The sequence below is a fragment of the Lissotriton vulgaris genome, unplaced genomic scaffold (genome assembly GCF_964263255.1).
Source record: "Lissotriton vulgaris unplaced genomic scaffold, aLisVul1.2 SCAFFOLD_415, whole genome shotgun sequence".
NCBI classification, from domain to species: Eukaryota; Metazoa; Chordata; class Amphibia; order Caudata; family Salamandridae; genus Lissotriton; species Lissotriton vulgaris.
This window is the reverse complement of record NW_028248207.1, coordinates 80,845-106,442: the sequence shown is the minus strand read 5'-3', so window position 1 is coordinate 106,442 and position 25,598 is coordinate 80,845. Positions and strand designations below refer to the sequence as shown.

Sequence of the window (25,598 nt, the reverse complement as noted above, 5' to 3'; positions counted from 1 at the left end):
GCCAAGTCCGGAGTGTACTCGTTCAGTTCGGACACTCAGGATTGCGACGTACAACTCGGGGGCGTCAGACTTACCTGGTATCCCACCACATTTAAATACCTCGGGATGCACATCTATAGGGATACGCAGAACATAGTGGAGGGCAACCTGATGCGCGCCATTTCCTCGCTACGTGCCCAGATGGCCTTCTGGAAGACGCTGCCCCTGAACGTACCCAGTAGAATAGCGCTATCCAAAATGATAGTGTTACCGAGACTGCTCTATCACTTCGCCAACATCCCACTATATGTCCCTACCAGGGTATTCCGCGACCTAGAATAGATGATCCGGAACCTGATTTGGAACACTGGGCGCCCTCGAGTAGCGCTAGCAAAACTTTATTCCCCAACTGCAGAAGGAGGGTTAGCGGTCCCCAACCTCGAGCTATATTATTTGGCGGCACAGCTACAATGGGTGAAGCACTGGCTGAGCGGCACACATTTAGACGACACAGCCACTGCTGTCTCCATATGGACTCACACACATATATGTGCACTGTTTCACCCTTTGCATTCTGGGGTTATATAAAAGAAACAAATTGAATAGAATACAAGCCAGGTTCTGGGACTTAGGACTTATCACCGCCAAGCGGTTGCTCACTAAACACTGGAAAAAGAAGGAACCACCGCTCATTAAATATTGGTATATTTCCTTTACTAACTGGGCTAGGGCGGAAAGCGTTGCATTACACCGAGAGGAAATAGCGGGCTTACGCAAATTCCCAATTGCACAACTCTGGGATGACACATTGGGCTCCCTCCAACGGGAAGGCGTGACTAGAGGGTACACTTAGAGGCCACCATACACGGGGAGACACATGTAGAGAAGGCGTGGAGACACTACGGTCTCAGACAACAATCTCCCCACATGGCGCCCGCCAGAACAAGACGCTGGCGGCATGGTGCATACAGATCAGACGATGCTTGACCCCCCCCCCCGCCACATCGATTGACGACTGTGACAAACTACCGACGCGCTAGCCACGGGCCCAGGCACTCACCCACGCAACGATCCAACGGTACATGACAAGACATGATAACTTCCAGGCTCTACTCACAACCCCACTCCCTCATACGCACTCTCCCCCCCCCCCCTTGCTCTTCCGCATAACACTCCCCCGTTTATTTCCTTGTTTCCCCTGTTTTCTTTTCAAATATAGTTCTTCTTCCTTAATCATTTCACTAGGAACGCACAAACGGGCGCCAGACACACCGTAATGTTACTTCTGGACACTTACCCCCTTTTTTAGGGTTCTTTGTCCCACGATTGGATCTGGTTTAGGACAAGGCGATGGCAGATTAAAGCTGCCACACAAGGTACGATGTAGAATGTAACATTCTAGGGGTCTAGACACACACCCTGCTCGGAACCCCGGACTATACGGCATATTGAACGATACCACGCCATGTCAGCTAGACATGGGGTGGACACATGCAGGGGACAAATCCACATGCCACCTCCCATGGGACGCCAAAACACAATCTCCTGAGAACGCATAACCCTACAAGCGGGTACACAAAAGACCAGAACAATGCTGCATTACCACGGAGCAACACTGTTCAGGCCTCGTTGCCATAAATCCTGATGTAAGCTGAGTTTCCTCAGTATACAAACAGGCTATATGGCCGGGATACCCGTCACCCCCTCCCAACACAATCCTCAAGAATGGGAAGACGGACACAGTTCTTGAACTTTTGGAAGGCGGGAGGGAGTTACCCTCCCGGCCGTATTTATTAAAATATGAAACAAAATTAAAACATTAAAATAACAGTTTCATATCATGTACAATTTCATTTACACATTACGATGTTTATTGGCTAACCTTAACACATCTCTAATACAAAGGTTCTCCTAGCCGATTCTAAAACATCCTGTAAATGCATATTCTCAAAATTCAAATTGTACATCCTAACATTACGGGCCAACGGCAAGGTCGTAACCGGTGTCAGATCCCTAATACCAGAACTCCCCCCTCACTTGTGAGGGGCGGGCGCACAGAGGACTGTCCTTCTGTGCCAACTTCCAATTTCCCTTGTCTTAGCGGGGCCCCCATATTTACTCGACGCCATCTTAGTGGTCGTCCGAGGACTCGTGTGAGGTGTCTAGAAGGTAGCGTAGACCCCCCCTCCCACCCCACACTGCTTACCACATCCGCCGTCGCGGATGTCCTGGCCCCGGGAAATTCCCAGGAGGGGCCCATAGCCCCTCCTCCCCTGGGAGGGGCCTATGACCGTCTTCCCTTTCGGCGGCCCCATCCTTAGAGGGTACCGCCTCCCCGTGTGAGGGGCCAATGGCCGCCTCCCCCCGGGCGCTCCCATCCATAATGGGTGGCGCCCCACCTCTAGGGATCTTCCAATTACTGCTCACCGATCATGACCTTACCGCCACAGGCCGGATAGTTGACCGGCTATCCGGACCCCCCACAAACTCCTACTAAAGGTCATGGCTACACAAACTCTTTAACCAAGCTATGAAGTCTCCTATGAGTAAGACATTCCCCTCCCGGGACAAATGGACCCCATCTTCCAGATACATATGGTCCCCCCGAATACATCCATGTGGGATACAATGCAACTGTCCTGAACGAAACAACCTACTAAGTTTGTTATTAACTTTCTTTACCGACTGATTCAAAACTGGCACAGAGAGGGCCCCCCGCCACACCTTCCGAGGAATCATGTGCGACCATGCAATCGTGCACCCCGGAACCCTTCTCGCCAACCAACTCACTGTGGATAAAATTAACTCGAGAAGTACTCGTCGACCAATGGTCACCAAATCATTGCCCCCAAGATGCACTATGATTACAGACGGCGGTGACCTCGTCCGCCCTAACAGTCCCTCCATAAAACTTTGAAACTGGTCAATACAGAGCCCGCCCCTTCCGTGGAAGGTCACCCTGTACCCGTATTCCCCAGCCACGTGAATCATGTCACCTGCTTTGAATACGTCTGCGGCGCGCCTCACGTATGAGTGGCCAACGACCCACACCACTCTTCCCTCAGCCGGTGGTCTTTGACCGCTGGTCCCCAGGTGTCGGGTCAACTGCACAGTCCGCCCCGCAAAGCCTGCTCGCGAAACTGTAAACCAAACAAAAAACAAGAAGCGTGAGTGCATGACATTAGCTTCACAACATGTGCAACCGCACATACCTTTTATAACAATTCGAGGACCAACGCCCCAACTGTTTCACCGTTTCAACACTCAGACCCCTGGCTGTAGCCTCTGTAGCAGCCCCTATCCGGAAGGAATGGGTCCCAAAATCGCTCGGGTTCAAGCCCGCTGCCGCGATTGTCATTGTTAACGCCCGCTGAAACTGAAACCTAGTCAGTGGGGTGGCGTCGGTATGTCTCAGCAAGCTTCCCCCCCATGATACCGCCCTCTGCGCTAAATATTCCTCCACGCATTTCACCGGGCACATGGGGGACCCTAGACTGCGCTGAACAACCACACTGTCCCCGATCGCTCCCTGATCGGTTTTGGATCTGGCTATTGTGACCACCATCGTATCACCCTTGATCTGAATGTGTTCTCGACACAGACCTCCTTCCGTATCCTGCTTGTTCCTCGCTACCAGTTCGCTTACCCGCATAGCCCCATGGAATGCTAATGCAAAAGCGGCCCGGAACAGCACTGTCTCTGACTGGGATGAACATGTCGCAGGGAGTACGGACATTAACAGGGACCCCTGGCCCACGCAGACCCCGACCTACCCGCCTGACGTACTCCGCCGCCACCCTCATCGCACTCAACACCGGCCGACTCCCAGAATGCCACCAAGCCACACCACGACGCACCCACGGACCCTTCAGCTGCCACGCCTGCAAGTTCTCCTGCATCCGGACCTGCCTCGCACCAGCACCCGCCAAGTTGAACACCAGCAGCACCCACCTCAAGTGCATCCTGATCAACACCTGCTCCGTCCACAGACACGCCATCGAACTCTGGAACCTCCTAGACGCCACAGCCCCTGACGTTGCCTTCCTCACAGAGACCTGGATGAACGCCTCTTCAGCTCCCGACATCGCCATCGCTATCCCAGAGGGCTACAAGATCGTCCGGAGGGACCGCAACGCCAACCAGATGAAAGGAGGCATCGCCATCATCCACAGGAACACCTTCCGTCTCACGACCAGCACTGACAACACCCTGACCACCGCCGAACACCTGCATTTCCAGATCCACACCGACCCGAACACCACCCTCAGAGGCACCCTGATCTACCGACCCCCGGGACCACGCACACAATTCAGCGAGGACATCGCCGACTTCGTCAGCCCGCATGCCCTCCCCTCCGCCGACTACATCCTCCTGGGGGACCTCAACTTCCACCTGGAGAACAACAACGACCGCAACACCAGCACCCTGCTCGACAACCTCGCCAATCTTGGACTGAAGCAACTGGTGTCCACCCTCACCCACGTCGCCGGACACACACTCGACGCAGTCTTCTCTTCCAGCACAGACATCCACTTCAGCCAGGCCACAGAGCTTCAATGGACGGACCACAGCTGCGTCCACTTCACCTTCAAGAGAACGACGACCCACCACCACCAGCAACAGGCCGCCCGCAGAAGCTGGAACAAGATCACAGCAGACCAGCTCGCCACCTCCCTGAGCCAGCACCCTCCTGCCAGCTCAGCGAACCCCAGCCAGGCCGCCGACAACCTCACGAAGTGGATCAGCAACTGCGCGGACGAACTCGCCCCGCTGAGGACCCCGCCCAGCAGAACCGGCAGCAAGAAAGCCCCGTGGTTCACCGACGAACTCAAGAGCTCCAAGAAGAACTGTCGAGCCCTCGAGAAAGTCTGGAGAAGGGAACCTACACCGGACAACAGGACCACCTTCAAGCTGGCCACCCGGAAGCACCACCAGCTGATCCGCGCCGCCAAGAAAACTGCATTCAAAGACCGGCTGGACAACAACGCACACAACTGCAAGGAACTCTTCAACATCGTGAAAGAGCTATCCAACCCCAGAGCAGGAAACAACGACATCACCCCATCGCAAGACCTCTGCAACTCCCTCGCTTCATACTTCCACAACAAGATCGCGGACATACACAACAGCTTCAACAACCAACCAACGCACACCAAGACCGAACAACCACCCCCCACCACCACCCTCCACGCCTGGACCCGATCAGCACCGAAGACACCATCCGCACGATGAACTCCATCCACTCCGGATCACCGACCGACCCCTGCCCTCACCACGTCTTCAACAAGGCTGACGCTGTCATCGCACCCCACCTGCGAGACATCATCAACACATCCTTCGACACCGCCACCTTCCCTGAGAGCTGGAAGCACGCCGAACTCAGCGCTCTACTCAAGAAACCCACAGCGGACCCCACCGAACTCAAGAATTACCGCCCCATCTCGCTCCTCCCGTTTCCAGCCAAAGTCATCGAGAAGACCGTCAACAAGCAGATGGCCGCCTTCCTCGAGTCGAATGGATCCCTCGACCCCTCACAGTCCGGCTTCCGAGCCAATCACAGCACCGAGACCGCCCTCATCGCCGCCACCGACGACATCCGAGCCCTGATGGACAACGGAGAAACAGCGGCCCTCATCCTCCTAGACCTCTCCGCGGCATTCGACACGGTCTGCCACCGCACCCTAGTACAGCGCCTCAGCAATGTCGGAATCCAGGACAAGGCGCTGGAATGGGTCATCTCCTTCCTCGACGGAAGAACACAGAGAGTCCGCCTACCACCGTACAAGTCAGAAGCCACCGAAGTCATCTGCGGCGTCCCTCAAGGATCCTCTCTGAGCCCCACCCTCTTCAACGTCTACATGAGCCCCCTCGCGGCCATTGCACGCCAACACAACCTCAACATAATCTCCTACGCCGACGACACCCAGCTGATCCTCTCCCTGACCAACGACCCCGCCGCCGCCAGAGCCAACCTGCACGAAGGGATGAAAAAGGTAGCCGAGTAGATGACGACCAGCCGCCTGAAACTGAACTCGGACAAGACGGAGGTCCTCATCCTGGGCTCCTCACCCTCCGCCTGGGACGACTCCTGGTGGCCTCCCGCCCTGGGCACCGCACCCAAACCAACAGACCATGCACGCAACCTGGGCTTCATCCTGGACTCCTCCCTCTCCATGACCAGGCAAGTCAACAACGTTTCCTCGGCATGCTTCAACATCCTACGCATGCTACGGAAGATCTTCTGGTGGATCCCCACCGAGACCAGGAAGACCGTCACCCAGGCCCTCGTCACTAGCCGACTGGACTACGGCAACGCCCTCTACGCCGGTACCACCGCCAAGCTCCAGAAGAGACTCCAGCGGATCCAGAACGCCTCAGCCAGACTCATCCTCGACATCCCACGAACCAGCCACATCTCCGGACATCTGAGAGACCTTCACTGGCTCCCCGTCAACAAAAGAATCACCTTCCGCCTCCTCACCCACGCACACAAAGCCCTACACGACCAAGGACCGAGCTACCTCAACAGCCGAATCAACTTCTACGCTCCCAAACGCCACCTCCGATCAGCCAACCACGCCCTCGCCGCCGTCCCCCGCATCCGAAGAGCGACTACAGGAGGAAGGTCCTTCTCTTACCTGGCCGCCAAGACCTGGAACTCCCTCCCTCCCGACCTGCGCCTGACCCAAGACCACCTCTCCTTCAGGAAGAAGCTGAAGACCTGGCTGTTCGAGCAGTAGCGCCCCCCCCCCCCCCCCCCCACCCCCAGCGCCTTGAGACCCTACGGGTAGGTAGTGCGCTTTATAAATGTCACTGATTGATTGATTGATTGAACCTTGCTAGCCCTATCGGGCGCCTCTCGTCCACTCTACGACCCTCAAGGCGTTGCCACCCACGCAGTGCCTTCTTTACGAGAAAGGACGATGTGGGGTCCTGGATGCCATGAGCCTGCGCCATGAAGGCAATGGCGGCCCGGTGCCTATTGGCTGTTGCCACTGATCGTCCTGCCTGATGTAGTGATACCAGGAATTTCAGGACATACTCCTCCTGCCCCCAATGCTCCCCCCTAGCTGCACCCAAAAATGACCAATAGGAACGGAACGCTCCTTCATATGCCTTCCTTGTCCTGGGTGCTAGACTCTCTCCCACGAGGTTTTGTAATCCGGGGCACCGAGAGACCAGAGAGCTTCGGGAAATGGTGCCGCCACCACGTCCGCTGTGGGCAGATAACCCCGGAAGGCCTGCATGTGGGAACGAGAGAGTGCATCAGCCGCCTGGTTCAGTACCCCAGGCACGTGTCTTGCCCTAAAGTGGACGTTTAGTCTCATACACAGCAGGACAATTTCCTTCAGCAATCTCAAAATCCATTTGCAGCGTGCTGCCTGATTATTGATACATTCAACCACGGTCATATTATCAGACCAGAACACCACTGTGCGATCACGAAACCCCTCTGGCCATGTTTTCAAGGCCACTAGAATGGGGAACAGCTCAAGAAACCCAATGTTACCTGTGAGCCCACTATCGTGCCACCACGCCGGCCATGTTCGTGCCGACCATTGATTACCAAAGATGGCGCCAAAACCCACACTCCCTGCCGAGTCGGTCCACAACCCCAGCTCTTCGGAGGAAGCTGGTGGCTTGTTCCACACGACGCGACTGTTGAAATCCGCCAGAAATGCCAACCATATATGCGCATGTCCTGGCGAACCTCTGCTGACAGTCTTGTGCGGTGGTGCCCTTCCTTGAGGCCAACCATGGCTTGTGCGATAGAGCGGGAAAAGGGTAATGCATAACCTGCGTAAAGCCCGTGGCTCTGGTGAACGCCCATTGCAAAAAACTACTGAACTTTTCAAAATACGCACAAGAGATGGAGCAACCCATTGGCATACATTTATCCATGTAGTAGCGTCCTTGAAACACAAAACCTAAGAGACGCTGATCCTGTGGGTGTACCGGGAGCAACCGGAACGCTGACTCGATATCAGATTTAGCCATCAGCGCTCCGGGCCCCAGGCGATTCAACATTGCGACGGCCTCATCAAAGGATGCATACCGCACCGAACAAACTCCTGGGTCAATCGCATCGTTCACCGAAAGACCCCTAGGAGCGGACAAATTATGGATTAACCTAAACTCACCTGGGTCCTTCTTGGGGACTACTCCCAACGGTGAACAAACAAAGTTAAAAACTGGCGGGTTCCCATATGGTCCCGCAACCCGACCTCGTGCCACCTCCTTTGCAATCTTTGCCTGTACTACCGCTGTATGTTGTTGAACCGATAGTTGGTTCTTACACTGTGCTTCCCCCCGAAAATCCCCCGCCGGGATGCGGAAACCATATGAGAAACCGTCTCGCAACACCCCGGCGGAGACATGATCAGGGTATTCGTTCAGCCAAGGGATCATTGCCATAATGTCAACGGGAGCGGTGCCCCCCGGCCGATATTAGACCTGTTTGGCCCCTCCTCTACCTCCTGTATCACCATTCTTGGCTCTGCACGAACTCTCGGGGTGTGAAGACTGTCCGCACCCTGCACACTCATGCCTGAACTTGCACGTCCCTTGTGGCCTAGTGCACTTGCCTCTGTTAAAGCTCCAACAGACCCCTTTCCTCCCCGAGTTCCCATTACTCCTTGTGTGTTGATCACTGCTGGCGCTTGCTCGAAAGGGTGCCGCCGAATAATGGCGGGAAGGCTCCGCCCCATTCCCGCCAAACGAAGACGACTTCGTCGTGTTCGGCATAACCTGCTTCTGCCAGGAAATGGAGTCAAAACAATCCCACGTCAGGGATGAGTCGTGCTCCTTGGCCTTACGAAACTTGTTATCATAACCCATCCATTGATTACCTTCATACGTTTCATAAAATTCCATTATACGTGTCTGGTAGCAAGCCAATTCCTGCAATACTTCAGGCCTACGTTCCCCCATGATTGCGGTGAACATTCCAAACGCCCTGGCCCAATTAGCTATCGTCTCATCTACTCTGAAACCCGCCATTTTTGCACGCTATACACTCGGATGCAACAACTCCTTCTGATTTTTAACATGCTCTATCTCATAGTGATCGGTCAACAGCGAAAACATGTTCACATATTTATCAGCCCAGATCATTTCTTTCGTGGCCATCGGAATATGTTGGACCACCTTTTCCCTCCTTGAGGGTAACGATCCCTCCCTCGCCATTGGCAGCGGCTGCTTACCCGAATCAGTAGCTGGACCTGTTGTTGCTGCTGTTCCAACGCCCGACGCCGGTTGTTCCGAGGGAGCCTGAGGGGAAACAAGAGATCAAGGTGCCTTCGCAGCATCTCTCGATTGCCGCAACTGCTTCATTATTAACCTGGCCTCCTCGGCCGTGTCCCCCGGTGCCATGGCACCCTCGTTGCTCTTGCCTAACCACGCCGCCAACTGGGCGGCCAGCTCAGGAGGCATATCCCCCTCGTTAACAGGTGTAACTACAACCGGGATCGGCTGTCCCGCGCCCGGGATCGGAACTGGGGGCCTCCACTGGACTGACCGGGCTCGCCGGAGGTGACTCGGGAACCGGGGCCTTTTACCTCTCCCGGCAGGGACTACTCCCGGCAATGCTGGTCCGATGACTTTCTTCGGTCTGCCCGTACCATTCATTGCCGCCATCTCCTTCTTCATGTTTGCCATGTCTTTCACCAGCATGCGAAGCATTTGTTCGGTCCCAACCTTCTTTCCGACCCTTTTGCCAGGCATCGTTCACGGATATTCGACTCGAGGTCCTGGATCAAAGATTCGGAATCACTGAAAAGAGAAACACAAAAATTACAAGTTCTCAAAATTGGCTCCTTGTTCCGTCTAGGGCTCACATGCAACGAGGAGGTGCAGCTTCCAAGCACAGGAACAAGAGGATGCTTCCTTGGATTGTTGCTCCTTTTATTCTTCCACGGGAGGGCGTGTACCCTCCTCCGATCCGCCTACGGGGCGTGGCCAACGGTGTAGGTGTCTAGGACAACCCCTCTTGGGCGGGAAAAGGCGCGCCCCGGCTACGCCGCTTCGGGCATACCAGCCGAGACACACCTCCCGCCCAAAATGGTTTCCCGGGGGGATCAGGGCACCCTACCATACGTTCGGGGGGACCGAGTGGTCGCCCCTTTCCATACTTCATCTATGACACAATATACCCACTGCATTGGTACTGAGTAAAAACTCACCGCTATATGTAGGCGATAAACATCACTGTACGGCTAGAAAGAACACATGTAACAACAAATTCTATCCACATGACACACTTACAAGGTCTGTCCATGACAATCACAAGCATCAATACAGCAGATTCCAAAAGCCACCCCGATGGTACAGCGAACTTTAAGTGACAAGTTGAGTTTACAGAGTTCATTTATTTAATTAGTTGGAAAATGATAAAACAAGACGTCATTTAATTGTACAACCGAAGTGAGAGCAAGCATGATGCCTATAACGCGATCTATGCCAACTGTTCTGATGTTGTGGACAGAAGAGCTATGTATGTTCATTACTTTCTCCCTTTCCATTCTCTCAGTACCTTTTCTTTTCCTGCTTTTCTTTCCTATGCATTGAATTATCGCAGCCGGCCCGAAGGGTTGTAGGCTCGGCATTGTGTACTGCTCTATACCACTAATAAACGTCTTACAAAAAAAAAAAAAGATAAAACTATATATAACTAATTTCATGCAAGTTAACTTAGACGATCATTTGACTAAAGGTGAATTGGAATCCAAGCAGGTCCATGGAAAACAGTAGAAAAGCAAATGTACATCCTAAACTTTGCTGTTGGACTTAAAATTGCACTGTAATTTAATTTGTTTATTCTCTGTTAGACATACAGAAGAACAACTAGATCTCTACCCTTATAGTAATTTACTTAAGCTAGTTATGTTTATATAGTTTGCACATGTGAGCAGATTGTCTCCGTGCCCAAACTATCTACTCCAACAGTCCAAACTGTCAGCCAGGTACAAAAGCACACACCATTATCCTTAGTCTCCCCATAATGCCTGGCAAGGGATGCCTCTAGTGCAGTTTTTGAAAGCAAAGCGTACCAATCAAGGCTAGAATAGTAATACATTTATTTTACGGTGTGATTTGAAGCACAAGATAGTTGAGGCATTTTACTAAATCCGTTTTTACAAAGACGGTGTGCAGTTCCTTAGAGGAAGTAAAAATGTTCAGGTCTGTGGAATAACCTCCTTTTGGAAGGAGTGCCCTCATACACCCCGGAGGGTGTCATGCTTCATCCTTTGGGCATGCTCCTCGTTAGGCCGGCGCTGCCATGCTCCCGCGAAGTGTCTCTTTGATGGAGATCTTTTTGATGTAACCATTAGGTGGTAACTAGAGCATTTCTTCACACTTAAAGCACCAGCCCGGCAGTTATGTAAGAGTTCTGATATTTTCTCAATTTACCGGTCCTGAAGAATTGGAAAGAGACCTATTAGAGGCTAACTATGGCAAGAAACATGTCAACCTCCTTCCATAATACATCCACCCTATACCATTCGTAGCATGTATTGGCGGTCTGGAGTGGTTAGCCTGGTATGCCTCCCTCTCCTTGATCTTAACTCTTCCTCACAGACACTTCTCACCGGCTTCCAGATAACTTTTTTTCTCTTACTTTCCTTTTATCACTTTCGTTTCAGTAAAAAGACATTTTAGATCTCTTCATCAGTATTCATTCTGGTGTAGCACTCTCTTATAAGTATGAATGTCCGTTTTTTGAAACACAGTGGGACATATTTATCACCATTTCACATACCGCAACAAGCTACTTTGTTGCGCTGCGTGAAAGGAAGAAAGCAGGTATGCACCCTATTTAACATTATATTGGGGACAATGTCTAGTTGGGAGGCGAGGTTGTACTGAGTTCCCAATTTCAATAGCACGTAAGTAATTTCCAGAGGAGGTATGCAATGTCATGCTTCGTCATATATACACTATTAATGCTCTTATATGGATCGACATTCTGTAATGTTGATAATGCACTCACTGATACTGTCATGTTGTTTTATATGCTTCTTTTAAACTGAGGAAGATGTCTGCATGTATTTTTCTCAATAATGAAAAGGCAATAATGTAACATTATATTGCACGTTTCCGCTCCCGCCCTGCGCTGGCGCACAAACTGCTGCCTAGCACCAACGCAGGCTCCTTTGCACCGTGGTGCTAGGGTGTCTGAGTTATTGGCAGAATTGTTTTTGTACGGAAAGGGGCACTGTCCTGCACAAAAACATTCACAGAGAAATTTTCCTCTTTCTGTATGTGCTGCAGAATGCAGCACATGGAGACAGAGCATTAAAATGAGGAGAAATAAGCCTATTTCTCCTCGTTCCACCTCCCCTGGGAAGGTGTATCATTGGGATGCATTCCCAGGTCTACCAGTATTGATCAATCTGGGAATGCTTAAGAATCCATTGGTGGATGCGTGGGAAAACCCACGCTTCACCCATTGAACTCCTCCCTGTGTCAGAGTAACTAAGTCAGCGACTTACGCTGTCTTGTGTTACTCCCGATTTACCAAGCCACGCAGGGCTTGGTAAATCTCATCTAGGTTTGTGTCGCACTTGCACCACATTGCGTGGAGCAGGTCGACACAAAAAGTTTATAAATTTACCCCAATTTATTTACTCCCTTATTTGCCATGCGTCTACAGTTACATAGTTAGGTACCACTGTGGACTTCACACCAGGAGTCGGTTTACCACCATAAGCAGCCCTCCCAGCAATTGTAAATGACAACCAGTAACACACACCTCCAGTGAAACACTAATTATATCATATATTCCATGCAGGATAAGAGAGGTCCATGTTACGGTGACGAAAACACTTACATATACAAGCTACGTTTTACATACAGCTGGCCATTTATGAACCCCTCTTTAGGCCTTTGGGCGCCAATCAATATCTTTTCCTATGTTTACTTTCGTCCATTTTTCAGCAGTAGTGTATTTCTAAGGCTTGAGATGTTTGGTTACTGACTGATCTACTTCTTATGCCATACTTCCTTTCGATTCCACTGTAACTCAAGCCTTCGTGCCTGCGAATATTTCCTCTGACATGCTGTACTAGATCAAGGAAGAGGTGTAACTGGGAATTGGCGGGAAGGGGCGAGACCACACAAGGCTCTGTTACCTGTGGCATGTTGCTAGCTGCCCGAAAGACAAAGGCCTATGTGGAGTAATTAGCAACTTGATCACACATCTTGCTGAATTGCTCACATAGGGAGTTATCAAGACACATTGATTTGGTTATGGCTTGCTTCCTGCGACTGCCGTAGGCAGGAGAACTGAATTTAGGGCTAGTTGGGAAAAGGAAATGATTTTAACCTCTCACAAAACAACATTTAAAAAATAAGTAACACCGGATGCTTTTGGCCGTAGCTTTCCGCTTCCCATTGAGTGCTTTTATTGCAATGCATGAGGAAGTATTTTGTATCACAAAAGTACTCTGAACATTGCACACTAGATTCTTTATCTCATAGACGTAGTGTGTGTGTGTGTGTGTGTACACACACATATTTAAAATGTTTTGTTTTTTCATGTAGCATATTCTAATTTTATAGGCGGGGCTCACCTGGCAAGTTAGCCTCTTAGTTTTGCCAATGCTTGTTGAAACATGTGTTGGTGTCCGAGAATAAAAACCGGTTATGGCCTGCTCTGTGTAAAAGTTGCACAGGGATTATCTTGGTCAAAAGTCTCTGCGTTCAAATGGTCAAACTCTCCATGTTCTTAGAATGTGTTGACAAAGTGATGGGTCATACAAGGGGAGTTTAAGGACTTGTGTGGCTTGTATGTGTCATTTTACTTGGTTTACTTGTCCAAATGAGGAATACTTTGATATATTTTTTTATTGTGCAGTTTCATGGCTTTCTTAGAGAAATTTTAAAGACTAGACTAAGGGAAGTAAATTGGTTCAGTAAGGCAACGGTTGTTTTGTCAAATGATGCGGGAGCAATGTGATGTTCATGCCCGCAGATTAATAGGTCTTAGGGGACAACTGTTCTCCCTGTCACATAACTGATCACTTGCATGATGTAACGTTCCTGGTTCAAATGAAGGCAATATCACTGCCGGTTTGGGTAAATGATTGATGTTTGCATGTCTCAATTCATTTGTCAGATGAGTGTTGAGATACCTGCTACTGCGCGGTCACTATTGTGACCTTTGCAAGGGACTGCTAGGCTGTTAAGTACATTTTTTATTTTGAAGGAGTTTTCATTATTATGTTTAGAGACATTTTTTCACTGTATCTTAGCTCGGTAGAAATGTAAATATTTCTGAATGGGTAGATTTGTGACTCACTGGTGGAAAATCTTGAGGGTCACATTTGTCCAATGTTTGGCCATATGGTGGCAGTTTTGTGACCAACATTGGGTCTCTTCTTTGACTAACTGAACATAATATGGTACAGAAAATGCATCAGCTTTTGAATAAACAATGTTCCTTAAGGCACTGTCTGAGTATGCATTTTGCAGCTTTTAATTGGCTTTTAATTGCAGAAGTTGGCATGTTAATTATTTGCAATAAAAAATACGTTTTGTACACTGTTATATAGCTTTACCATTTTGCTTTTCTCAATTATTTCTTTACAAGATCACTTTTAATCTCATTACGTTCTCCAGTTTATTCACTTTAAATGTTCACGCTCTATTCCTCCTCTCTGTATCCTTCTGTCTTGCAGTTTGATCCTGTCGCTTATAGGGTTGAGCCAATGGTTGTTCCAGACCAGGAATTTGAGCCCATGTTGATTCCACACCACAAGGGCCGAAAGAGAATGCATTTAGGTAAGCCATGCAGACAGCACATTTGTAACTATGAAGAATAACCATAAAGTCCTCTTCACAAATTGAACTTTGTTTCAGTCAGAGATTAGATCGGCACATTAAACAATTGTTATTGATAATAGTACCTTGGATGTGCTCACACATGATCACACGTGACTTCTATATCATATGGTTAGAGTAAAGCATAGCTTCCTCGAGCAGAAATATGAACGGTGACTGTTCTTCAACAAATTTGACAACTGCCAATTAGGCCTTATTGCTCCTGCGAGCACCTGTCCGATTACGGTGATTGCACACCTATGTCTTTACACATTCAGCTTGGAGAGTAACTAAAAGTGATATTAGTACCTCTTGGTGTCGAGGCCTCCAGTGCCTGTGAGCTTGTGTGGACTGATTTGTGTCATCACTGTTGTTGTCCCTTTTATGTTTTTGTTTGCCAGTGTTTTTAAATTTTGTAACTAAAAATCCCAAAACATTCAATAGAGATTGTATAAAAAAATAGCTATTACTCATGACTCACATTGCAAACAGCAGGAGATGATGATAGTTGCACACTCAGCAAATTAGGGCCCCAGCCAAAGACAGCAGTGAGTGAGCATAATGCTAACCACACCCTCTTCCCTCCCGCCTATAACAGACAGACACCCAGACCCTCCATCCATGTCTGCTCTAGTTTCCTTCTTTACACTGTCACTGAACCTGGAATGCCTACACCAACTACTGTTGGTTGCATGATTTGCAAGAATTCTGATTGGCTGAGTGAAACTCAGTAATTCAGTGAGGAGTTTAATGACAGGTAATGAGTACATAATATCCTCTTGTCAACACATTTGATTCAACTCATGATTGGAATCTGCATCAAAGTGTATGTGTAGTACAAGTCTCGTGAGCTGGTCGGTTGGGTGTTGATGTAATGGCGACTGGGTCACCGAATCTGATTGAATCTCATTAGCCAGAAACTGTGAGAAAGGTACTTAAGGAAACAATTTAATATGAAAACCCCAAACAGAGACTGTGTAAGAATGTGGTAGTACTCTTTATAAAGGTCTGCCTGTGTTGGGCATACAGAGAACTGGTCTATTTGTCTAACACAGACCGATATACAAGCCAGTTGTCCATGTCTGATCTATGTTCTTGTTTCGGCCAGATACTCAGGGAGAGGATATTTTAGCAAACCGTGACAGGAAAAAAACCTTAAATGGGTACTGGCAGTGAATATGAGTGTTAAATCAAAAAAGGGGGGGACGGAAGAGCGTATCTTTAGAGAGGTCCTACTCCTGTACTCCTCCAGGTACTAACATCAGGATTCTCAGATATGAGAAGTAGTTCCTCTGCCAGACAGACTCACATATTTGTGCTATTTGGCCAGAGTATGTGTCGCTGAGAGATCTGTAATTCAGATCGTAATGCCCTCACACACCTTTTGGGGTGTCATTCTTCATCATTGGGCGCTCCTCGTCAGGCCGGTGCTGCAATGCCTGACGGGCCTGGTGGATGCTAATGCTATCCTGGTACCTAAGGACCGTAAGATAGCACCACTGTTTTTACTTAGTCCTGGGGCCCATATCTGAGTATATAGTTTGCCTATGGGCTCCTGTGCCTATTTTAAGTAACTTTTTATACACTAGAACTCACCACTCATACTGCCCACCTGCACTCATACTTTACGGCATCCTCAAATCAAAAGAACTCAGCTAAAGCAGTCACCAGCCCGTCAGACATTGCAGCGCCTGCCTGACTAGAAGCTCCCAATGATGTAGCATGACATCCCAAAAGGTGTGTGAGATCAGAAGTGAATATGAGTGATCATTACAATTGCTTTAATGGGATATTTATTAATACAATAAATGATATAGGTTCAATGTGAGGTGGGCAATAGTTTAGGAAAAGTCATACCACATTGATATTTTGAAATGCTCTGCTCATGGTGAATTACTGTGCTATAGCTCCTCTGTGCTCAAATGTTGTAATCTTTCACCAGCCTATCAGTAACCCACCCAAGCTTGCTCCTTTCATTACATTTAATGTGGGGAACCATGCTGGTGTTTTTTTTAGTTTAAGCCTCATTTATAATGTTTCTGCTCTAACAAATCATGAAGGAAGCCTGAACGCAAATTTTGCCAAATAACTGAGATGACCTATCTTTTCAAACTATTAGTGTGTAATCTACAAAGCTAATAATCGAACACTAGCACAAGAACAATAGTGCTAGCATTTAGAAGTCAGTTGTTAAAAACTCTTTAACTTACATAATGAGGCCTTGATTTTTGAGATAACATATCCAAAATCAATAAGTGTGTAATAATATGTAGCTTTTCTGTTTAATGGAGTAGCTACTTTTTTATTATGAGTTTGGCAATTGTAGAAGTTAAGAGATAAATGTGCTGTTCATCCTTTACTTATAATACTATTATTAGCATGTATTTCGATTTACCACAATGCCAGAGGTAGCAAAAGTGACTTCACACACACACTTTGATTTCAATTTAGATTTCCAGATTTCAATTTAATTTTATTGATATAGATCTCTTACCACATCAAAAATTGTACGTAATTCTGTTTGTATACATAAAATTCTTGCATAAAATATTCTAAAGCTTAATACGAAAATCACACACATTTAAAACAAAAATAAAATACATTTAATACATTTGTAGAATTTATAGCAAACACATTCATTTGACATAAAATAACCACCGTCCTGGAAACCTTTCAGGAGGTGTTGTCAGCTGAACTTGTACCTGATGACATGACAATCAATGACATTGCTGAAGTTCCATAAGAACAGCATGATAAGCATAAAAAGCCCAAACATCTATTTTTAGATACCACCTATATTAAAGTACTCACATGATGCATCACAGTTACTTTACTCGTTTTTCTTTTTTATTACATGAAAAATTATCTATTTGTCTGAAGAAAAAAGGATGTGGGGCCCTTATAAAGCTTCTAGGGGTAAGGGGACCAGAAGTTATGAAAAAACTACTCAATCGACCTAAGTAATTCTTAGCAATAACCCATACACTAATTATTAGTTACATATTGTTTTCTGAACATATTTATGAGCATTAAAAACCACTTCATTCATATCCAATTAATATTTTTGGGAAAGAGCTACAAATTGTAATACCAATCATTGCTAAAAGCTTAGTTCATAGACCAAGCCAATTGTGCTGTGAAGTGAAGAAAGGAAAGGGCCACCAACAGTTATAATGAAAATGTTTACAATGTCACAATTAATAATTCAGGCAAAGGTACTACAGTAAAATAAGAATAAGTTCTCAAAGATTCCTTATCAGCAGACACTAAGTTGAATAGTCAGTCCATTTTACTAAAAGGCAGAACTCCCCATTTCAGTCCTTTCTGTTTCCACTTAAGTAATGATGTAAAGGTCTTGGAAATCGAATATGAGGATGTTTGTGAATCATGATTATTGGAGTATCTGGAAAGCAAATCACCAATTCTCTAAGACACGTAGCCTGGTTCATAAAACATTATCTTGTTTCAAGCCTATAAAATGTAGTTGTAGTGGGTCTCGTTAAGATCATGAATGACCGGTCCATTCACAAAATTGTGTCCTTAATTAAAAAGTTACCTTCGGTAACCCATTATCTGGTAGAGATAATATCTAGCTGCAGATTCCTTACCTTTGATTTCCCAGGCGACAGATTGGATCTGGAAAAATTTGTGGGAGCATTACCCCTGCAAGCCGTTGTATGGATCCATTTGGCTAGGTGTGGTGTTGTTGGCGCCGGATGTGACGTTGCGTTCACCTATATGGGCACCACCAAGGTGCACGGACGTCAGTTTCCTTTCACGAATTTCCACTCCAGGAGTACAGAGCGATGAGTTAAACTGACCAGTGTGTGCCCAAACTAGGGCCCTGAAAAGGGGATCAACCCTAGCTCTAAAAATGTGTTAGCGGAACTGGGAGGCATGGGTGGGTCTGTAAGGAATCTGCAGCTAGATATTGTCTCTACCATATAATGTGTTACTGAAGGTCAATAACTTGTTCATCTGATAGAAACGTCTAGCTGTAGATTCCTTAACTTTGAATCAATGCCCAAGCCATACCATCCTTGTGGTGGGCTGCGGACAAATTACTAGACTAAAATTCTCCAGGACCGAATGGGCAAAATGCCCATTCCTGCGGACCTGACGCACAAGTTACTACTTGTGTAACGATATATCTGTAAGAGACATTAGTTAGTGATAGATTCCTTACCTTAGAATATCCCCAGGCGTCAGACTGGATCCGGAAAATTTTGCGTAGCAGTACCCTTGCGCGTCGGTAGGCGTCGTCTGCGGCTCCGCGTCCGTCGTCGGCGTCGTGGGCGCCGTGATGACATCGTCGGAGTATATAGACGCCGCCTCCGCGTGCTGACGTCAGTTCTTAGCCACAGCTTTTCCGCGCCAGAAGCGCAGAGCCATGACAAAAACCGACACTGGTGCCAAGAAACTAGGGCCCTGAAAGGGGATGACCTTAACCCTAGATATCGGTTCGCAGAACGGGGAGGATGGGTGGGTCGGTAAGGAATCTATCACTAACTAATGTCTCTTACAGATATATCGTTACACAAGTAGTAACTTGAGCATCTGAAAGAGACACGTTAGTGATAGATTCCTTACCTTAGAATAGATACCCCAGCAATACCATCCCCGTGGTGGTGGGTCTGCGAACCAATATTCACACCAGAAAGTCCTGGAGAACGGAATGGCCGAAGTAGCCATCTCTCCGGACTTGACTGTCCAGGCAGTAGTGCCTCGCAAACGTGTGCAACGAAGCCCACGTAGCTGCCTGGCAAATGTCCTGCAGGGGCACATCTCGGCCCAAGGCAGTAGTAGTGGCCGTGGCTCGAGTGGAATGAGCCCGCAGCCCAACAGGTGGTTCCTTCTTAGCCAAGGAGTAACACGCCTGGATGCACATGATAATCCATCTAGAAATGGTCCTCTTGTGCACCGCTTTCCCTTTCTTAGCGCCCGCGTACCCAACAAAGAGTTGATCATCCACCCGGAACTGGCGTGTGCGATCCAGATAGAATGAGAGCGCACGTTTTGGGTCCAGACGGTGGAGCCTCTCCTCCTCTCTCGAGGGGTGCGGAGGCGGAAAGAAGGTGGGCAATGTGATGGACTGCCCCATGTGGAAGGCCGTGACCACCTTAGGCAAGAAGGAGGGCCTAGTCCTCAAAACAACCTTGTCCGGATGGACTGAAAGGAAAGGAGGCTTACAAGAGAGAGCCTGGAGCTCACTCACTCTCCTGGCAGAGGTGATGGCTACCAGGAAGGCAGTCTTTAAAGAAAGAAGGCGAAGTGGACAGTTGTGAAGAGGCTCAAAGGGAGCGCACATCAGAAATGTCAGAACCAGGTTCAAGTCCCACTGAGGCATCACAAAGGGAACAGGAGGAAAAGTATGAGTGATGCCCTTCAGGAATCGATTTACGATAGGGGACTTGAACAAAGAGGGTTGGTCAGGCAGCCTCAGAAAGGCTGAAAGAGCCGAAAGATAGCCCTTGATAGTGCCCAGAGCAGAGCCCTGCTGGGCAAGAGAAAGAAGGAAGAGAAGAATCTCAGAGAGAGGGGCATTGAGAGGATCCACAGCCTTTGCTGTGCACCATGCCACAAATCTGTTCCACCTGCAGGCGTATACCGTTTTTGTGGAGGGACGCCTGGCTGCCAGAATGATGTTGCAAACTTCAGGAGGCAAGTCAAATGGCCTCAACTGCCGCCGCTCAATCTCCATGCATGGAGGTGGAGACTGGACAGGTTCGGGTGGAGGACCGTCCCCTGCTGCTGCGACAGAAGGTCCTCCTGAAGAGGCAGACGAACCGGGGGATCGACTGACATACTGAGTAGCTCGGGATACCAGTACCTTCGTGCCCAGTCCGGAGCCACAAGGATGACTTGTGCCCGGTCGCGCTTGATCTTCTTCAGCACTCTGGGCAGAAGAGGTATAGGCGGAAAGGCGTACAACAGACCGCAGCTCCACTCGCGACGAAAAGCGTCTCCGAGCGAGTGCCGCCTTGGAAATTCCAACGCGCAGAACTGATGACATTGCGCGTTCTCTTCGGTGGCGAATAGATCTAACCAAGGCTCTCCCCAACGCAGAAAGAGGCCTTGCGCCACGTCCGAGTTCAGACGCCATTCGTGATCCATCGAGCACCGACGGCTGAGTTCGTCCGCCCTGGCATTCAGAGAACCTGCCAGGTGTTGAACCACCAGAGTCACGCCCTGATGTTCCAGCCATTGCCAGAGGCGCAGAGCCTCCTGGCATAGGGTCCACGACCCCACACCGCCCTGTTTGTTGCAGTACCACATGGCGGTGGTGTTGTCCGTGAACACCTGCACTGCACTCCCTCGGACAGACGGGAGGAATGCTTTCAGTGCCAGACGAATCGCCCGCAGCTCCAACAGATTGATATGGAGCCGGGACTCCGCCGGAGACCAGAGTCCTCTGATCTCCGCCTCTCCCAAGTGGCCACCCCAGCCCTGGAGGGACGCGTCCGTCACAACTACGTGCTCCGGTTGGGGAAGGGAGAGGGATCTGCCGTTGACCCAATCGCGGTCCGTGAGCCACCACTGCAGCTGTCTCGCAGTGCCCTCCGAGATCAGGACGTGGTCGGAAAGGTTGCCCCGGTGCTGGGCCCACTGAAACTTCAGGTCCCACTGCAGAGCCCGCATCCGCCACCGTGCGTGATGCACCAGAAGGATGCAGGAGGCCATCAGCCCCAGAAGCCTCAGCGTCAACCTTACCGAAACCCGGGATAACGGCCTGAAGATCGGAATCAGGGCCTGTATATCCCGGACTCGCTGTTCGGGCGGGTAAACCCGAAACTGCGCCGAGTCGAGAACCGCTCCGATGAAAAGGAGCTTCTGAGAGGGGCACAGGTGTGACTTCGGCACATTGATGGAAAATCCCAGCCTGTGCAGGAGATCCGCCGTAGTCCAGAGGTGGGTGACGACTGCCTGGGGCGAGCCCGCCTTCAACAACCAGTCATCTAGGTAGGGGAAGACTGAAACCCCTAACCTGCGCAGGTGAGCTGCGACCACCGCCATCACCTTCGTGAACACCCGTGGGGCGCTGGTAAGGCCGAAGGGGAGCACGGTAAACTGAAAGTGCTCGAGGCCTACCGTGAACCGCAGGTAACGCCGGTGGGCCGGCAGGACGGGGATGTGGAAATACGCATCCTGCAAGTCCAACGCTACCATCCAGTCTCCTGGGTCTAGGGCAGCCAAGACCTGAGCCAGTGTCAGCATTTTGAACTTCTCCTTCCGGAGGAAGCCGTTGACGTTCCTCAGGTCCAAGATAGGGCGTAGGCCCCCTTTGCCCTTCTTGGGTACCAGAAAGTAGTGGGAGTAGCAACCACGTCCTACTTCTGGCCCAGGAACGCGCTCGATGGCCCCCTTGGCCAAGAGGGCCGAAACTTCCTCCCGCAGGAGCCGCAAGTGATCCCCCGATACGCGGTGGTGTTGCGGTGGCATGGCTTGAGGGGTCGTCTCGAAGGGGAGGGAGTAGCCCCTTCGGACGATCTGCAGCACCCACCTGTCCGAAGTGACTGTGCGCCAGTGAGAGTGGTGATGGCGAACCCTGCCTCCCACTGGCGTCACATGGGCCGAAAAGCACGGACTAGGAGGGTTTAGAGGCGGATGCTGCGGGGGCAGGTGTGGACTGGCTCCGCTTGCCTCCCCTACCGCCTCCACGGCGGTTTCCACCGCCGCCGCCGCGCTGGACGACAGTTTGCGGCGAGTGGCTGGCGGCACGTGTGGGGACGCCCCTTCCGTGGCCACGAAAGGAGCGAAAAGCAGCCACTTGCTGGCGCGGGGCCGAGAGGCCCAAGGACTTGGCCGTAGCCCTGGAGTCCTTAAAGCGCTCGAGCGCGTGGTCTGCCTTGTCGCCAAAGAGGCGACGGCCATCGAACGGCATGTCCATGAGTGTATTCTGAACATCAGCCGAGAAGTTGGCGGACCTAAGCCAGGCGTGGAGTCGAATCGCCACCGTCGTAGCCATCGCTCTGCCCAGCGAGTCAGTGGTGTCCAGTCCGCACCTGATGGAATATTTCGCTGCGTCCCGGCCCTCCACAAGGGCTTGGCCGAGTTTGGCCCGTACCTCCAACGGGCACTCTGGCAGCAATTCCGCCACCGTTTCCCATATAGAATGGGTGTAACGGCCCAAGAGGCATGCGGTGTTGGAAGACCGCAGTCCACAGCTAAGGGACGAGAAGACCTTTTTGCCAAAGGCCTCGTACCTCTTGGATTCCCGATCAGGGGGTGCTGACGGGAAGGCGGTCTGGGAGTTAGAGGCCTGGATGACCAGACTCTCGGGGGTGGGGTGGGTGGACAGGAAACATGGGTCGCCCGGAGCCGGGCGGTGGCGTCTGGCCACGTTCCTATCTACAGGCGAACCTGTAGCGGGCCTGGACCAAGTGCCCAACAGAACGTCCGACAAGGCCTCATTAAACGGCAGCATTGGCTCCATGGAGCATGACTGCGGCTTAAGGACCTCAGTGAGGAGATTAGTCCTCACGGCCGCGACGGGGAGCTCAAGGCCCAAGGCCTTAGCAGCCCTCATCAACACCACACTGTATGTAGCGCCCTCCTCCGAAGCCACGGAAGGAGGAGAGACGAATCCAGTGTCCGGAGAGGTGTCCAGGCCACTGGCCTCCCCAAGGTCTCCTGTCCAGTCCATGCTAGACTGACATTCCCTTGTCAGAGGGTCCTCAGACCCCTCCCAATCCTCCTCATCCTCCATCTCCTGAGACTCAGGGTCGGAAGTGAATGAGGATGCGTCATAGGGATGGAAATCCCCGACCGGCGTCGAGAACGGCGCCGACTGGCCCCGTCCCGACGCCGGAACCCACAGAGAGGAGGAATTGGGGACGGCGTCGGCCGGGACCGACGCCGGCGGGGACACCACACGGACCGACCCCGGGGGGGTCGTAAGGCCCACCGGGGACGCTCCATCGCCCGACGAGGGCCGAACGGCGCCCTGCGGCGTCGGACCCGAAGGCACCGACGACGCCGGGACCGCCGAACCCTGCGGCGCCGAGCCCGAGGGCAGCGGCGGCGTCGGGATCGCAGAGCCCTGCGGCGCCGGCGTCGAAGACGTCGGCGGCGTCGAGGCCGAAGCACCCGACGGCGTCAGGGTTGCACCCGACCCACTAGGGCCCCCAGACGGGTTCACTGGGCCCGAAGGCGCCGCGGAACCTGTCGGAGAAGAAAGGGACCTCATGGCCATGAGGAAGCGCTCTATCTCCCCCGGCGTCGCGTTCAGCCCAGGGACCCGGGGGTATGGAGCCGAACGCGGCGCCCGCGACTCCTGAGGAGCCGCGTGGGCGGTGTCACCCGAACCCCCGGCCGCATCGCGCGAGCGTCGGGGGGAGTCGGAAGAGCGATGACGTCTCTTCGACTTCTTATGCTTCTTACCTGACGACTTGGACCCGGAGGAGTGGCGCCGACTCCCGGAGCTGTGACGGCTCCGCCCCCGCGACCTGTCCCTCGACCTCCCGTGGGGCCGGGACCGGGACCTCACTCGGCGCGGGGCCGACTGGCGGATCTCGAGTCGCCTGCGGGACCGCTCCCGCCTGGCCTTCCTCGAGAGGGCCCGACAGTCGGAGCAGGCCTCGTCGTCATGGTCGACGCCCAAACACGTCAGGCACAGTCGGTGCGGATCCGTAACCGACATGAGTCGCTCGCAACCGCCGCAGTGCTTGAAGCCGGGCATCCCTAACGGCACCGTCGGAGTCGTGAAGACTTCGAAAGAGATCAAAAAGATCCAAAAAGTTTGTCAAAAAATGACCAGGGAACTGCTTTTTCCAGATCTGCGCTGGCTGGCGCGGAAAAAAGAAGAACTGACGTCAGCACGCGGAGGCGGCGTCTATATACTCCGACGACGTCATCACGGCGCCCACGACGCCGACGACGGACGCGGAGCCGCAGACAACGCCTACCGACGCGCAAGGGTACTGCTACGCAAAATTTTCCGGATCCAGTCTGACGCCTGGGGATATTCTAAGGTAAGGAATCTATCACTAACGTGTCTCTTTCAGATTGTCCAGGCAGTAGTGTTTAGTATGTGTAGTGCAGGGAAGCCCATGTTGCTGCCTGACAGATGTCCTGGACTGGCACTCCCTGAGCCAACGCCGTGGTTTCAGCCTTCCCTTTGGTGGAATGGGGTCGTAAGCCCTCAGGAGGTTGCTTTTTAGCCAGGATTTAGCAGATATTAATACAGTTAAGGCCCCAGGACGAAATGGATTGTTTCTGAAATGTCCAACCTTTTTTTAGCTCCACCCGGAACTCTATTGTGTGGTCAAGTTAGAATGACAAAGCTCTTTTTGAGTCCAGACAATGGAGTCGCTCCTCTTCCTTAGAGGGATGTGGAGGGCATTGTGACTGACTGACCCAAATGGTATAGGATCACCACTTTAGATAGGAAAGAGGCACGGGTGTGAAGCATCACCTTATCCAGAAATATCATAAGATAGGGAGGCTTGGATGACAAAGCCTACAGCTCACTCACCTTCCAGGCAGAAGATATTGCCACTAGAAATGCTGTCTTGATGGTAAGCAATTGGAGGGGACAATTATGTAGTGGGTCATAAGGAGCACACATGAGGTAAATGAGAACCAGGTTCAGAATCAACTTGACCAATGAAGGGTCTAGGGGGAACATATGTACAGGAACAAAATGGGACTTGACTGAAGAGGGTTGGTTGGTCAGGCAGCCGCAGGAAAGCGGACAGAGCAGAAAGATAACACGTTAGAGGGCCCAGAGCAGAGCCCAGCTGGGCAAGGGTAAGAATAAAGAGAAGACTATCAGAAAGAGAGGCAGAAAGAGTGTCAGA

General features: G+C 50.8%; 1 protein-coding gene across 3 annotated transcripts in view; it reads left to right on the top strand.

The window, feature by feature from the left end:
- The window catches only part of DDHD2 (DDHD domain containing 2), a 589,722-nt gene that overhangs the window by 531,755 nt on the left and 32,369 nt on the right, over window positions 1-25,598 (top strand). For all 3 annotated transcript variants that reach the window (XM_086949921.1, XM_086949922.1, XM_086949920.1), the window contains one exon: window positions 14,658-14,760. In XM_086949921.1, the coding sequence (XP_086806047.1) occupies window positions 14,658-14,760 (103 nt within the window). The remainder of the gene's footprint in view (window positions 1-14,657; window positions 14,761-25,598) is intronic.